Source organism: Piliocolobus tephrosceles, chromosome 5 (assembly GCF_002776525.5).
Source record: "Piliocolobus tephrosceles isolate RC106 chromosome 5, ASM277652v3, whole genome shotgun sequence".
Lineage (NCBI taxonomy): Eukaryota > Metazoa > Chordata > Mammalia > Primates > Cercopithecidae > Piliocolobus > Piliocolobus tephrosceles.
In genome coordinates, this window is record NC_045438.1 from 101,983,496 (window position 1) to 101,998,047 (window position 14,552).

The 14,552-nt window shown below is 39.5% G+C and overlaps 1 protein-coding gene across 2 annotated transcripts in view; it reads left to right on the forward strand.

Annotated features, from left to right (window-relative positions):
* The window catches only part of COL9A1 (collagen type IX alpha 1 chain), an 86,735-nt gene that overhangs the window by 51,091 nt on the left and 21,092 nt on the right, over positions 1-14,552 (forward strand). For both annotated transcript variants that reach the window (XM_023230286.2, XM_023230287.2), the window contains 5 exons: positions 7,651-7,704; positions 8,325-8,396; positions 8,904-8,939; positions 9,626-9,670; positions 11,060-11,092. In XM_023230286.2, coding sequence (XP_023086054.1) covers positions 7,651-7,704; positions 8,325-8,396; positions 8,904-8,939; positions 9,626-9,670; positions 11,060-11,092 — 240 coding nt within the window. The remainder of the gene's footprint in view (positions 1-7,650; positions 7,705-8,324; positions 8,397-8,903; positions 8,940-9,625; positions 9,671-11,059; positions 11,093-14,552) is intronic.

Genomic DNA, 14,552 nt, shown 5'->3' on the forward strand with positions numbered 1-14,552 from the left:
TATTTTAAACAGACTCTCACTCTGTTGCCCAGGCTGGAGTGCTGTGGTAAGATCATGGCTCACTGCAATCTCCACCTCCTGGGTTTAAGTGATCTTCCCACATTAGCCTTCAGAATAGCTGGAACTACAGGCGCACACCACCACGCCCAGCTAATTGTTGTATTTTTTGTAGCGACAGGGTTTTGCCATGTTGCCCAGGCTGATTTCAATCTCCTGAGCTCAGGCGATTCACCCTTTTTGGCCTCCCAAAGTGCTGGGATTGCAGGTGTGAGCCACCTCGCCTGGCTGTATTAGACACTTTAAAGAGCAGAAAGCTCCATATAGTTAAAGGAACATTGAGCACTTGTTGTGGGCCAGGACCATGCGTGAATACAAAACATGACATGGAGTAGGGAGAGCTGCTTAGCATGGGCTGCAAAAAGCAATGAAGAACCAGAGGCAGCACCTCAGGAGAGGATGGGGTAGGGGGTTGATTCTCCTATGTGAGGAGAGGCAAATCATAGGAGGTTATGCTGATGCAGGGTTTTGGATCTGATTTTTTAGATTTTGATTTTTGAATTTCTGTAAGAGTCCAAATTCTTGCCATTGCTCCTGTCCCTGAGGCTCAAAACCTTGGCATTTTCCTCCATCACATTTCCTGTCACAAATAGGACCTGTTGGTTCTGTCCTCTTTTCAAGATCTCTTACATTTGACTCTTCATTTCCATTCCCACTACTACCACCCTGGCTCAGGTGATCACCTGCTGCTTGGATTACTGCAATTGTCTCACCGGCTGCAGTCTTTCCTTTCTCTACCAGTGTCTCCCAAAGGGTATTGCTGCAATTTGGGCTGGGCTAGTTCTTTGTTTTCCAGAACTCTTGCACAGGGCAGGGTGTCTCACATCCATGACCTCCACCCTGCATGAACATCAGTAGGGTCTCCACAGTCACTGGGACAAACAAAAATACCAAACACAATTCCAAAGGCCCTGGGGAATGATAGTTCCCTGAGTCTACACACACCACCATATTGGTATTTCCGAAGTACAGCGTCCATACTCACTTCTCCCCATTTAAAAATCTTCGATGGATTTCCACGGACAGTAAGAGGAAGTCTAAAATCTTAAACTGTCTGTTAACTTCCCAGTTTTACTTCTCATTTTGGCTTTACTCAGATCTTGTGTTCAAGTCAGGTTGGACTCCATGCTAATTCTCAAATACTCTCCGTACCTCTTTCCTGTATGCCAGACGCTGCATTTAAATGGCTCTTTTCTTCATTTCTCTGACTCACCATTCCATAAGCCATCTCAGATGTAATTGGAATGTTAATTGCATCATGAAAACATTTCCAATTATGCCCTGTCCCCCAGATAGAAGTGATCTTTCCTTGTTCTGAACTCTTGTCTCCTTTGTACCCCATGCCGTGGTAACTGCAGAAGATGCTAGTCATGTCTGTTTCACCGCTGTGTTTCCCACCTCGCTTTCCTCAGGGCCTGCCATAAGGTAGCGCTCAATCAATATTTCTTGAAACAAACTGAATTGGAGGCGTAATAAATCCTGCCACGCTGTTTTTGTTGGTAATAACTGACTTCTCACCTGCTATAAAATTTTCTGAAAAATGTCATGATAAGTTATAAATATTACAGTTCTGGAGCAGTTTTAACACCACATCCACTTACTGAAAGACATGTTTGTTCTTTCACTTTACATCATTAAATTCAGTTTTGTAGGTAAGTTCATACATTTTTAACAATGCCTCACGTGTTTGCTCAGTTTTTCCTGCAAATCTAAAACAAGCTAAGAAGAAGAAATGAGCTACTGAGGTATGTGGGTTGGAGATGAAGACATGAACACACATTTCTAATGTGTCCTAGAAGCATGTATTTGAAATTAAGTGGTATTTCCTTTAATGTTTGCCAATATTACTGCAAAAATATAGTCCGTTCGTTTTGGTGCCTCCAGTGATTTCGTATGGGTGCCTGCCTTTATGATGTAGGTTATGCTTCTGTATTTCTCTATGGCACTCCCCTTAGTTTTCACCTGGTCTGGGTGGCTCCTGGTTTTGCACAGGCACATGACCTGGGCTTTTCATTTGGTCCTACCATGTGGTAGCTCTTGGTCCACTTCTGTCTTCCGGGCTTCTGAGAACTTGCCAGGGAGTTTGCTGAGTGGGTTGTGTTCATTCTGCTCTCATGGCTCTGACTGGGATGAGTTTCATGCTGCTCTACCTCAGTTTTCCGAAGATGATACATTCCTTGTGTACAGAAGCCTGTCTACTTTCTCTTGTGGTCCTTTACCACCCTTCCAACACCAACAGAGATCCACAAATGTTGTATTGTGAATGATCTAAGCCACCCTCCCACTCCATCTAGGCACTGGCATGTTTCCTCTGTCAATAATTTGTGAAGCTGATGTGTGTGATGGTTAGGGTTTGGACAGATTTTTTTTTTCTGCCTCTGTATGAGGGCATATATCAACCTACACAAGAGAAATATGCAAACTATATAATGTAAAATTGAATAGATTTTTAAAATATCTTTGTGACAAATGTAAATGTTACCATTCTAGTAGGACTAATATGATCTTTCAATGTTAACATGAAAACGGGTTTATAAAAGCAGCAATCTATAGAAATCATAATTGATCTCCTGGGTTAATCAGCACTCTTTTTGCCAGAGAGAGGCACTTAATATATAGTACACACTAAGTATAGTGATTTATAATTTCCAACTTGTGAATTGGAAAGGCACTGAAGATAGTGTTCATTTTTCAGTTAGCATTTTGGGTAGTTGAACAAAGACAACAGCCATTACAAGCTAGAGCATGATGGAATAAAATCCATTTATTGGGAAAATAATTTTGCCAACATAAGTATAATTAAATTAAATCTGATATTTTCTGTGATCTTTTAAAAGTCTAACAGTTCCATTTTAAAAGGAAAACCTCTAACTTGAATTATTTAGCTGTATGTATTTTTGGAAATAATTTTTACAAAATAGCACCCAGTACTTGTTTATAAAGAAGGTGCCTGCTTGATGATCAGTGGTGTTGACAGAAACTGGAGACATGAGGACTAAATACTTATTTTTTTCCAAGCACAACTTGTGCTTTTAAAGAGACTTGGGGGATTTTAAAGGCAAACAACACTTAATTTAACATTCGGTTAAAATTTTTTTTGACCGATTTCTTTAGTAATTACCTCAGATCAATATAACTAACACTTCTACTATGCTTACTATGAGACAGGCATAATTCTAAGTGATTTATGTCTTTTAACTTATTCAATCCTCAGAAAAGCCCTATGAGATAAGTACTATTTTTATTCCCACTTTATAGATGAGGAAACAGGCACGGAGAGGTTAAGTTGCTTGCCTGAAGTTACCAGATGCATGTTAAAATCAGCTTCAGACCAGGCCACTGAGCTTAGCGTCCATGTCTTCAGATCCACTCTCGCATGCCTCAGTAGCTCAAATCATAGCTCCACAGGATGTTTTTCGGTTGAGGTTTGCTTGCTGAATGCTAATGTTACAAGACATATTGAGCAAATTATTTAAAATGTATGGAACTTTGGTGGTGGGCATTTAACAAAAGTCTGAGTAAAGCTGGTAAAGACAAACAAATATAACATAAACACATACAGATTCCTGGATCTTACCCCAGACCTGCAGACTTACAATCAGAGGGCAAGGGGCTGAATAAAGATAGGGAATGGGGAGATGGAGCTGGGGGGAGGATATCTAGTGCAATGTATTTCTAAAGAACTCAGGGGATTCCTTTCTCTACCAGTGTCTCCCAGAAGGATATTGCTACAATTTGGGCTGTGCTAGTTCTTTGTTTTCCAGAACTCTTGCACATGGCAAGTGTCTCACATCTATGAACATCAGTAGTCTCTCCACAGTCACTGGGACTGCACCATGGGAATGCATCACTGGGAATGCATCATGCATAGCTATCACTGAGAATCAGTGATAGAAGGTCTGCATCTTTTTCAAAGCCCAGATTGGCTCCTTCTTCTTTGTTTTTGTTTGTTTGAGACAGAGTCACACTCTGTTGCCCAGGCTGGAGTGCAATGGCAATCTCAGGTCACTGCAATCTCCACCTCCTGGTTTCAAGAAATTCTCCCACCTCAGCCTCCCGAGTAGCTGGGATTACAGGTGCCCACCATGATACCCGGCTAATTTTTGTAGAGACAGGGTTTGACCATGTTGGCCACGCTGGTCTTGAACTCCTGACCTCAGGTGATCTGCCCACATCAGCCTCTTAAAGTGCTGGGATTGCAGGCATGAGGCCCTGCGCCCAGCCCTGATTGGCTTCTTAAAAAGAGATGAGTTGGCAGATGTGTCTGAATTTGTTGGGGGATGTATGTGGCAGCACAGAGCATCCAAGATAAATGTACAGCCTTTGGTTGTGGTTCATCATATTTTTTTTTTTTTTTTTTTTTTTTTTGGAGATGGAGTCTAACTTTGTCACCTAGACTGGAGTGCAGTGGCGTGATCTTGGCTCACTGCAACTTCCACCTCCCAGGTTCAAGTGATTCTCCTGCCTCAGCCTCCTGAGTAGCTGGGATTACAGGCACCTGCCACCATGCCAAGCTAATTTTTGTGTGTTTAGTAGAGATGGGGTTTCACCATGTTGGTCAGGCTGGTCTTGAACTCCTGATCTCAAGTGATCTGCCCACCTCGGCCTCCCAAAGTGCTGGGATTACAGGTGTGAGCCACCGTGCCCAGCCAATTCATCATTTTTAATGGTAGGATTTTTCCTCTATTCCAGTTTCTTCTGATTCTTTTATTGTAAATTGGAACTCTTGTTGTCCTGGGGTTTATAAATATTAGCAACTGGGAAGAATGGCCTTTTCCTACCACCCTCCTTGCCCACATCTGAGAACACGGTTATCACCATGGCTGCTGAAGACTAAGACTTTTAGCATTTATTTAGCACACTTGTGGTTACCAGTGCCATGGGTAACCCATTTACACCTGAGGTTGCAATTTTTTGAATTTTTACAATCAGAGCTTGGTGATGACCTTGAGCAGTAGGATATAAATAACTCCCACATGCGTAATTACTTCCTGAGGAATGTGTTTAGTCTGTGTTTTCAGAGATAACTGTTTATATCTTGATTATTTATGTTCATCTTAGCTTAGTAGATGAAACTCCAGAACTTAGAGAAAGAGTATGCATGTTCTTAGAAGACAAAGAAATCACATGAATGAGTATCAGAAAATCTTGCCCTAACACCTTGTTTGGTCACTCTTGGGAAAATAAACATTATCGTTTTTCACAGTGAGGTGATTTCCGTAAAATCACCTGCATTTAGAATGGCCAAGGATGTATAAGATAGAAGTGAAATAAAAATGCTGTCCATTTGTGCAGTAACGGGAGTAAATGCTCACAATTTTACTGATTCTTCCCTCTGTGTTACATATGATGGGCTCTTATGAGTACACAAGTTCAGCAGAGCGGGCTGTGTATGTGGGTCTCTGAGCTGTTCATTCATATATATTACCAAGGGTCTGCCACTGGTTGGAAAGCACTTATAAGCTATAATAAGAACTTAGAAAAGACAGAGAAAATAAGAGTCCAACAGAGAAAATCTTTGTTATTCACTGGAAAGATAATTAATCCTCCCCCAAATAAATCAAAGATTATACAGTCTCTTATTTTAATTTAGCCCTTTGGTTTATGGAAGAGAAAAAAATGTACAATAATCATCTTTATTTTGGATAAGATAGCATAATGTTTCATTTATTTAGAAATACTTGAGGATGTGCCAAGAATTGAGCTTTCCCCTTCTGATATTAACTTTTCCCTACCAATTACTGTTAATTGTTCTGTGAATTTAAGTCACGTGAGCCCAGTGATATTTATGATGTCAATCATGATGCACTTGAGAAATTATTTCGAAATGCCAACAGAGCAGATATGATGAAGAAAATCTGTCTTGAACTTTGAAGTTGAAAGATGGGGTAGAACCCAATTTTTATATTTGTAGATGGATAGAGGAATCTATCACAGGGGCTAGTTTTCATCTAGACTCACATTCTCCCAGCATCCACCCTCATGGGGCACTGCCTCTGGCTTGCAAACTGGTCATGAGGTTAAGGACCAATGCATCATCCCAAAGTCATATACCAGACACAGGTTATTTATACAAAGTTGCTGAAAAATGTTTAAGAGCATTTAGTTTAAATCACCTGTAAGTCATATGAAATGACTACCATGAAATTATTACTAATACTAATTGCTAGATTGTTGTAAATTGGCAAATAGTTCTTAATCCTTTAGAGAAATTCAAAATTCAGAAGGTTTATGGATCTTGACACTTTGTTAAACTTAAATATGAATAAATAGCATGAGTCAGAAGAATCTTATCAGAAGCATTTATAAATAGTAAACATTAATATGGAGTTGTCATTTTACAGAAAAATTAACTTGAAGGACTCCTTTGAGTTTTGTATACACCTTCCAGGAAATGTGATTATTTATCCAATAATGTCAGTGTTCAGCTTAGTTGAACATGCGTTAGAAATAAAATGAGCTAGTCGGGCGCAGTGGCTCATGCCTGTAATCCCAGCACGTTGGGAGACTGAGGTGGGCGGATCACCTGAGATGAGGAATTCAAGACCAGCCTGGCCAACATGGCAAAACCCTATCTCTACTAAAAATACAAAAGTTAACCGGGGGTGGTGGCATGCGCCTGTAATCCCAGCTACTCAGGAGGCTGAGGCAGGAGACTTGCTTGAACCTAGGAGATGGAGGTTGCAGTGAGCCAAGATTGCACCACTGCACTCCAGCCTGGGCAACAAAGTGAGACTCTGTCTCAAACAAATAAACAAACGAAAAATTAAGAAATAAAATGAGCTTTTGTCAGATTGTCAGATTGCATAAAATTGTATGAAGTTCTCAGGGAAAAAAGTTGAAAAGTTCATGTGTTTCTTTTTCTCAATAGATCCAAAAAGTTTAGTGTTTCAAATAAAAATTTGAAAGCTTAGAGTTTCAAATGAAAAATTGAAGTGGGTTCACAAAATAAAATTACTTTTGGTGTATCTTCATTATAAATTCTACTTTCGGAAGTCTGTTTAATCTTTTAAGATATGTTTAGAACAAAAATGAGTAGAAGAAAAAAGTTTTACTTCAGAAACTTTACAAATTTTTACCATCTGTGTCTTTTTGAAGCTGCAATAGTAATTTAAAGGCAAACATATCTATTCTGTGTTTCTTTTTTCACTCTGTTGAGGTTTAAGATCATTTGCCAGATGTTGCTTTGAAATGTTCTGTAGACCTGAAAATGTATTCTGTGTTCTAGGCACTGTGCAGAATTCCAAATTAATATATAGCAATCCCTCAAGAACACATAATCTAAGTGAGGGCTTAAAACACGGGCACAAATAACCATAAAAAAAGTTAGGATGTGATTTAGATGTTGAAAGCGACTAATTGCCATTTCATATACATGTATCAGCTGTCTTTTCTAAACATCTGTAATCACAGTAAAGAGCATTCGAATCATTCAATGCAAGATGAACACAGGATGCTGTAGGCACTATGTATGATGGCCTGTGCCTTCAGCTGAAGGGAAAAATCCTAGGTAGGATGTTATTTTATTTACATAGTAACTAAGCATTTGAATTTTGGCAAAATATCCAGTTGACAATGTTTGTGTTTTTACAGGGCAGTAGAGGAGAATTAGGACCAGTGGGATCCCCAGGCCTACCAGGTAAACTGGTAAGTAAAAAAGTTTCATTTATCTGCCTTCTATGAAACACAATACATTTTTAAAAATAAGCAAAAGGAGAAAACGATTTACAATTGAATTACCTGTACTTGCTTTCTCTTGTTATGTGAATATGTGGACAATGTAAAGGGGAAACTTCAAATTACAGGTAGGATACCCTCAGAGGGTGTTTTAATCCGTGTGGTTTGTAGCATCCATTTTTAAACCTGGAGAGATGTGAAGTGCTACATTTGGCCTCTCGTTGTTCTTGGAATGGCAGAAAACAGTGAATGGTGCCTTTTACTTCTTGTGCAGTGCTTGTTTACACGGCGAGAGGCACAGCTGCGCCATTGCAGGCAGTTGGGGTGGCGGGGCTTGACTGAAAGAGCCCACTGTTGCCAAGGAGTGCAACGGGAACCGAGGACCTCAGGGTGGAGTGAAGGCTGGGAGAGCATTGGCCCCTCCCTCTTCTCCTGAGAATATGAAAGAGAGGCAAACCCAAGAAGCAGAGTTAACCAACTGCAGCACGTTTATTTTAGACACAAGTCAGCACACCTGAGGTTGTTTCTGCCTTCCGTGCTTTCAGTGTTGCAGTGACAGTAACACCGGGGACTTTGTGTTTGTTTTCCAGGGTTCTCTGGGTAGCCCCGGCCTCCCTGGCTTGCCTGGGCCCCCTGGACTTCCTGGAATGAAAGGTGACAGGGTAAGAGCTCCAGCACTCCAGAAAGTTCTTTATTTGGAAGGGTGATTTCTACCATGTTGAGAAACAAAGCTTGCTTTTGGCCCCGTGGAGAACTTTCTAGAATTTATCATAAAGAGCTATCAAGAAAGGTATTTTAAATTACTCAGAGTTGAGATTAAGAAGCAAAAAGTCTATTAATATAATTTAACAGAAGGAAAAAAAGCTGAGAAAAGTAAAAATTTCCATTGTACACACTTTCTATTTAGCCCTCAATTTACATTTCTACTAGTCAAATTTTATGAGGATGTGATCAGAGAATGCCCCAAGTTCCAGAGACTCTTGGAAAATTGTGACCTAATGTGGAAACTTATGTTTTGGTCCTGATTCTTGTTGGGTGGTGAGGAGTGGGAACATCCTCTCCCATCACATTATCCGTACTTGTGCTTACCCGCCCACCCAATAAGTTTTACTTGAAGTTATATAAACAGGTGAAAATACTGAAAAAGTACTATATTTTATTTATTACAGGGTGTAGTCGGTGAACCAGGTCCAAAGGGTGAACAGGTCAGTCCTATTATTTAATTGGTATAAAATGCAATGTTTGATATGCACCATTTCACAAGCAAGGGGGAATGGCTGGTTTATGGGTGTTAATAAAACCATGGAGGCTAACAGTTTTTCTCAATATGTTCATAGTGAGTGAAACCTGGTGTTGAGTTTGGTCCGCGGCAATTGTTTACTATTTTAACAAGCTGGAGCTAATCATGGCTCTGCCTCCAGGATTGCACACTGTCTTTCCTTTGAGGAGGGTGGCTCTGTCTCTGGCTCATGGAACTGGTTTATTCATGTCTGATGGAGCCTTCCACAGCCACATTAGAATGTTTTAGGTTTTTCTTGATCAAGACCTCAGCAAATAAACTGTTTGTATGAATTAGACTCAGTCCTTTCTCTGGGTTCTTTTTCTACTGTGAAAGCCCTATTTCAACGGCTAATGATAAAATTGTTGAATATGGTCATTTATCCTTCATTCTAGCTGAAACTCAGCCTCACCTTCTGGCTTTGCCCTAGGCTGTTTTCTGATTTGGACTAGCCACTGACAGCTAGGTTAGAAAGCCACTGAGAGCACTTTGTATTTCTGCATGATTCTGGGAACACTGTGGGCACTTATGAATGTTTATCAAAGTTGACTGGTTAAAATTGGGCAATGGGACTAAGAATTTTAAAATGTAACCTTTTATCTTAATTTTTAGGGTGCCTCTGGTGAAGAAGGTGAAACAGGAGAAAGGGGGGAACTTGTAAGATTTTTTTTTTCTGGTTAATGATGAAGCCTTACTAATTTTGAACTGTGTTAGAAGTGTGTGTGTATATATATATAAATTCTTACTTTCTGGACACTGTTACCCTCACTGCCTTCTTTAAAGGTTATGATGTTTCTCCTATCAGTTAACAAAAGTCTCCCAAGACTGCAGCCAAGATCAAGTAAAGCAGAGAGGAAACACTGCCAAATTGATAGATCTGGCTTTAAACTTTTGGAGAATAAAAGTGTTCCCTTAAAGATGGTGAATCCTCTGTGGTTTATGTCTAGACATTCAAGGTGATTCTTACATGACTATAGAAAGTCTATGAATAATAGTGCTCTATCATGAAAACAATATTCAAGTTTTATTATAGTTAGAAAGCTGTGACTCACAAATCTGACCAAGGGTAATCTCTTTAGTCTAAAACCCTCCGAAGAAGTGACTTCCATCTCCAGAGGAGGCTGCTGCCTAATCTCCAGGAAAGGAATACAAATGAGAACAAGTTCTGTCCACTGCTGGAGCTGCTTGGTTTGCAGGCTCATCATTATGGTTTTGACACAGACTAATGTGACTTAATGGGGAAGCTTATGTTTTGGTCTTTTGGGGTAGTGTAATAGATTTTACAGAAAACAGTTTTAGAGAGCTTGTAGGGCAGGAAAAAAAATCTAGTAACGTTGTTTTATTCTTATTTTCAGGATTTAGAGCTAATATAAATGTAACATCTAAATTAGTCAAAGCTTCCCAACTCTTAAGTAAATTCATAAGAGGATTATTCCAGTTTCATCTTCTGTTAAAATTGTTCATTTTATAGGGTAACGTGATGTTTTAAATCATTGTTTTGTAGTGGAGGTAAGCTGATATGCCAACACGAGCTGAATTTATCTCTAGCATTAGTGGTAGGAAATTTTCAAGGTTTTTTTTTAAAAGCATAAAATCATACATATTTGGTTTAGGAGACTTTTGGGGATGACTTTTAAATATTGCTTGAATTACAAAAATGAAGTCGTCAGGTCCAAATGTCTGTTGTGTTTTGTAAAAGAATGCTATTTTAAAATCTTTTGCCTTCCATATTTTTAATTCTCGACACCTAGCATTTGAGATCTGGATGAAACCCTGGGAAGCTCTGATTCAACTCTTTTATTTAACAGATACATTAGCCAAAAGCTGGGAGGTTACATAGCTTACATAGCTTACAGAGGGTCCCAGAGTTAAGCAGTAGAGCTGAGATTAGAATCCAAAATTGGAGTCTAATTTTTTTTTGCAGTGCCAGAGTTAATCTGTTCATGGTTTTCTATATTTTAGTAGCACAATAACTTTTAAGGTTTTTTCAGGAAATTATCAAATGCGAACACATTGTTCTAACATAAATTTCTTTTATTGATTTAGGGAGATACAGGATTACCTGGCCCAAAGGGATCTGTAAGTATGGTGAACAGTAATGGTATAAAAAATTAAAAATATTAATAAAGCTGTAGAATATATAATGCTCAGCTTTATGAAATCATTACATAACATTCAATTCTTTTTTTTTTTTTTTGAGATGGAGTCTCGCTCTGTCACCCAGGCTGGAGTGCAATGGTGCAATCTAGGCTCACTGCAACCTCCACCTCCCAGGTTCAAGCGATTCTCCTGCCTTAGCCTCCCAAGTAGCTGGGATTACAGGCATGCACCACCATGCCTGGCTAATTTTTGTATTTTTAGTAGAGATGGGGTTTCGCCATGTTGGTCAGACTGGTCTCGAATTCCTTACCTCAGGTGATCCACCCACCTCAACCTCCCAAAGTGCTGGGATTACAGGTGTGAGCCACCATATCCAGCCAACATTCAACTCTTAAAGGACTTACTTTCATGGAAATAAATGTCTAAATTTGTACCTTACGTAATGGATTAATCCAATAGAAAAATACCTCACAACTGTGTAAATGAATTTACCTTTTGAACTAACCACTCGAAAGGAAGTGTTTTTTTTTCCCCCATATTGTAAATGACTCAATGAGTGTTACACAGTAATGCTCTAATGTCCTCTCCAAATGGGTCATTTTTAAATAACTGACTTGTGCTTTTTGGTGTCAACAGTATAACTAAATTTCATTGGCAGTTATACCATTGAAAAATATTTCAGTAATTGTCTTAATGTCTGATGTGTTCTAGTTGGGGAAGTAAGATAGAGGAATAATGCATAAGAAAATATAATAGAGAATTATTAGAAGTAGAAAATGATCTTGTTCATTTTTGTCATTTTATAGAAACTAAACTGGTGTCCTTAGAGGTTAGATGTATTCAGAATTATAGAATCACTTAGTAGGAAACCTGAGAAGACTTACTAATTGGAAATGAATTCACATCTAAAACAATTAGGAATTTAAGAAAGTGTGAGGAGAAAAGATGAAGCTCAGACCTCAATCTCAAATGCCACTACCGCCAGCTTCCATCAGTTTCCAAGTCCTTCCTGTTTCTGGAATCTCCTCAACCCTTCTCTGTCCCTGTCCAACATATTATCCTCATGGCAGCCAATGTCATCTAGATTTTTAAAAAAGATAAAACCTCATCTCCTACATACCTAGAACTTCATCCATTTACAGTTCTTTTTACTTGCTGTTTCACACGTGTTCTGGTCTCCTCTTCCTCTTAGCTACCTCCTACTTAAGCATTTAGATCTATCCTCAGCTTCACTTTCTCCAGGAGGACCCAATCAGACTTGGTCACAATGCCTAGCCTTGGGCTGTCTGCGAACCGCAGAGATGAATGTTATTACTTTGTATTAACTTACCTGCCTCTAAAAAACATGTCTCAAGTTTCAAGTCACATTTTTATGCCTGATAATTTTTAATAGAAATGGTCGAAGGTTGAGAAAAATTTAAAGTAAATCTTGATTGAGTTTGGTAATAGAAATCCCACTTCACTATCTAGAAATAGTAATGTTCAATATGGCCGGGCGCGGTGGCTCAAGCCTGTAATCCCAGCACTTTGGGAGGCCGAGACGGGCGGATCATGAGGTCAGGAGATCGAGACCATCCTGGCTAACACGGTGAAACCCCGTCTCTACTAAAAATACAAAAAAAAAAAAAACTAGCCGGGCGAGGTGGCGGGCGCCTGTAGTCCCAGCTACTCCGGAGGCTGAGGCTGGAGAATGGCGTGAACCCGGGAGGCGGAGCTTGCAGTGAGCTGAGATCCGGCCACTGCACTCCAGCCCAGGAGACACAGCAAGACTCCGTCTCAAAAAAAAAAAAAAAAAAAAAAAAAAAAAAAGAAAGAATTCAAGCTATAACAAAAGAAAAGTTAATGAACCGTGCAGTGACAAGAATACATTAATTGCATTCAAATTTGCATATAATATTATGAATTAGCCCTTGATTCATCTCCTTCCCCACCTGTGTCTTACCTGACACTGCCCAGGTAATATGAGTGAAATTGAAGTCTACTGTCCCAGAATCAGGGGAAATTGTTACTAACACGAAGACTTTCACTTTCTTCATTAATTTCAGCATAGACAAAGTTGTGAAGTAGGCAATGTCTGTAACCTGATTTCTGTTTCAGTATACCACTCCTCAGTTGAGGAATTCTTTCCCAAAGACCCAGGGTCCTGGCCATATTGGCCCTTAATCTCTTCATTAGGAAGTTCCCATCTCTTATTGTATTTCAGTCACTGCCAGCAGGATTATACATTCCGTCGTGGTCTCCTTTGTTTTCTGTCAGTTCTTCAGTATATTTCTGAATATTTTGTCTTCTCTTCTGGGTTCTTTTAGAAGTTGTTGGCCGCACACGGTGGCTGACGCCTGTAATCCCAGCACTTTGGGAGGCCAAGATGGGTGGATCATCCAAGGTCAGGAGTTTGAGACCAGCCTGGCCAACATGAAGAAACCTCATCTCTACTAAAAATATAAAAAATTAGCCAGGTGTGGTGGCACACACCTGTAATCCTAGCTACTCGGGAGGCTGAGGCAGGAGAATCTCTTAAACCTGGGAGGTGGAGGTTGCAGTGAGCCGAGATCGCTCTATTGCACTCCAGCCTGGGCAACAAGAGCAAAACTCCATCTCAAAAAAAAAAAAGAAGTTGTTACAGTTTTGCACACTAGGCACCTGACAATGTTGCAGCCTTCTGTATAGGATGCCTTTTCCTTGTCCTGCTGACAGTCTTTCAGGAAGTCTTTTAAACCATAATTTCTTCATAGAAACTATTTTGGCAAGTTGACTTAGATGAATATCAATTTCTTTTGCATAAAGAGAAATTGGAAAAGCACATTTGCTGAGCTTTATTTGGATGTATCTAGTAAAAGCATTGCTTCATCACCTTCTTCAGTCTAAAGTATTTGTTTGAAAGAGCCAGGTTTTCCAGATAAATGATGCATATGAAAAAGAAGCAGGATTAAATTGCTTTACAAATATTCATATCTTGAACACTAGCATTCCCTTGCTGCCTCGTGTTCTTTTATCTTCTCATTCTTATTCTGAACAGCAGCAGTACATTAGAGCTATTCTGCCACAAATTCTACCAGAAGAATTTAACAAATTTTTAGTTTAACAAAAAGTGAATTAATTTGATCTCTTTTAAAACATTTGTCTTAGATGATTCTTTTGAATGCTTTTAGTGGTCTGCTTTCAGCTGAAAAAAAAAAATCTAACTTGTATTTGCTTTTATGCTAAGGAAACACATGGTTTACTTTTAACTTCTTTAATATTTAGATTTTTTAACTTCCTTGATACTCAGATAAGTTGTAACTTTCTTTGGTCAAGATTTTTTTTTTTTTTTTTTGAGACGGAGTCTTGCTCTGTCACCCAGGCTGGAGTGCAGTGGCATGATCTGGGCTCGCTGCAAACTCTGCCTCCCAGGTTCACATCATTCTCCTGCCTCAGCCTCCCGAGTAGCTGGGACTACAGG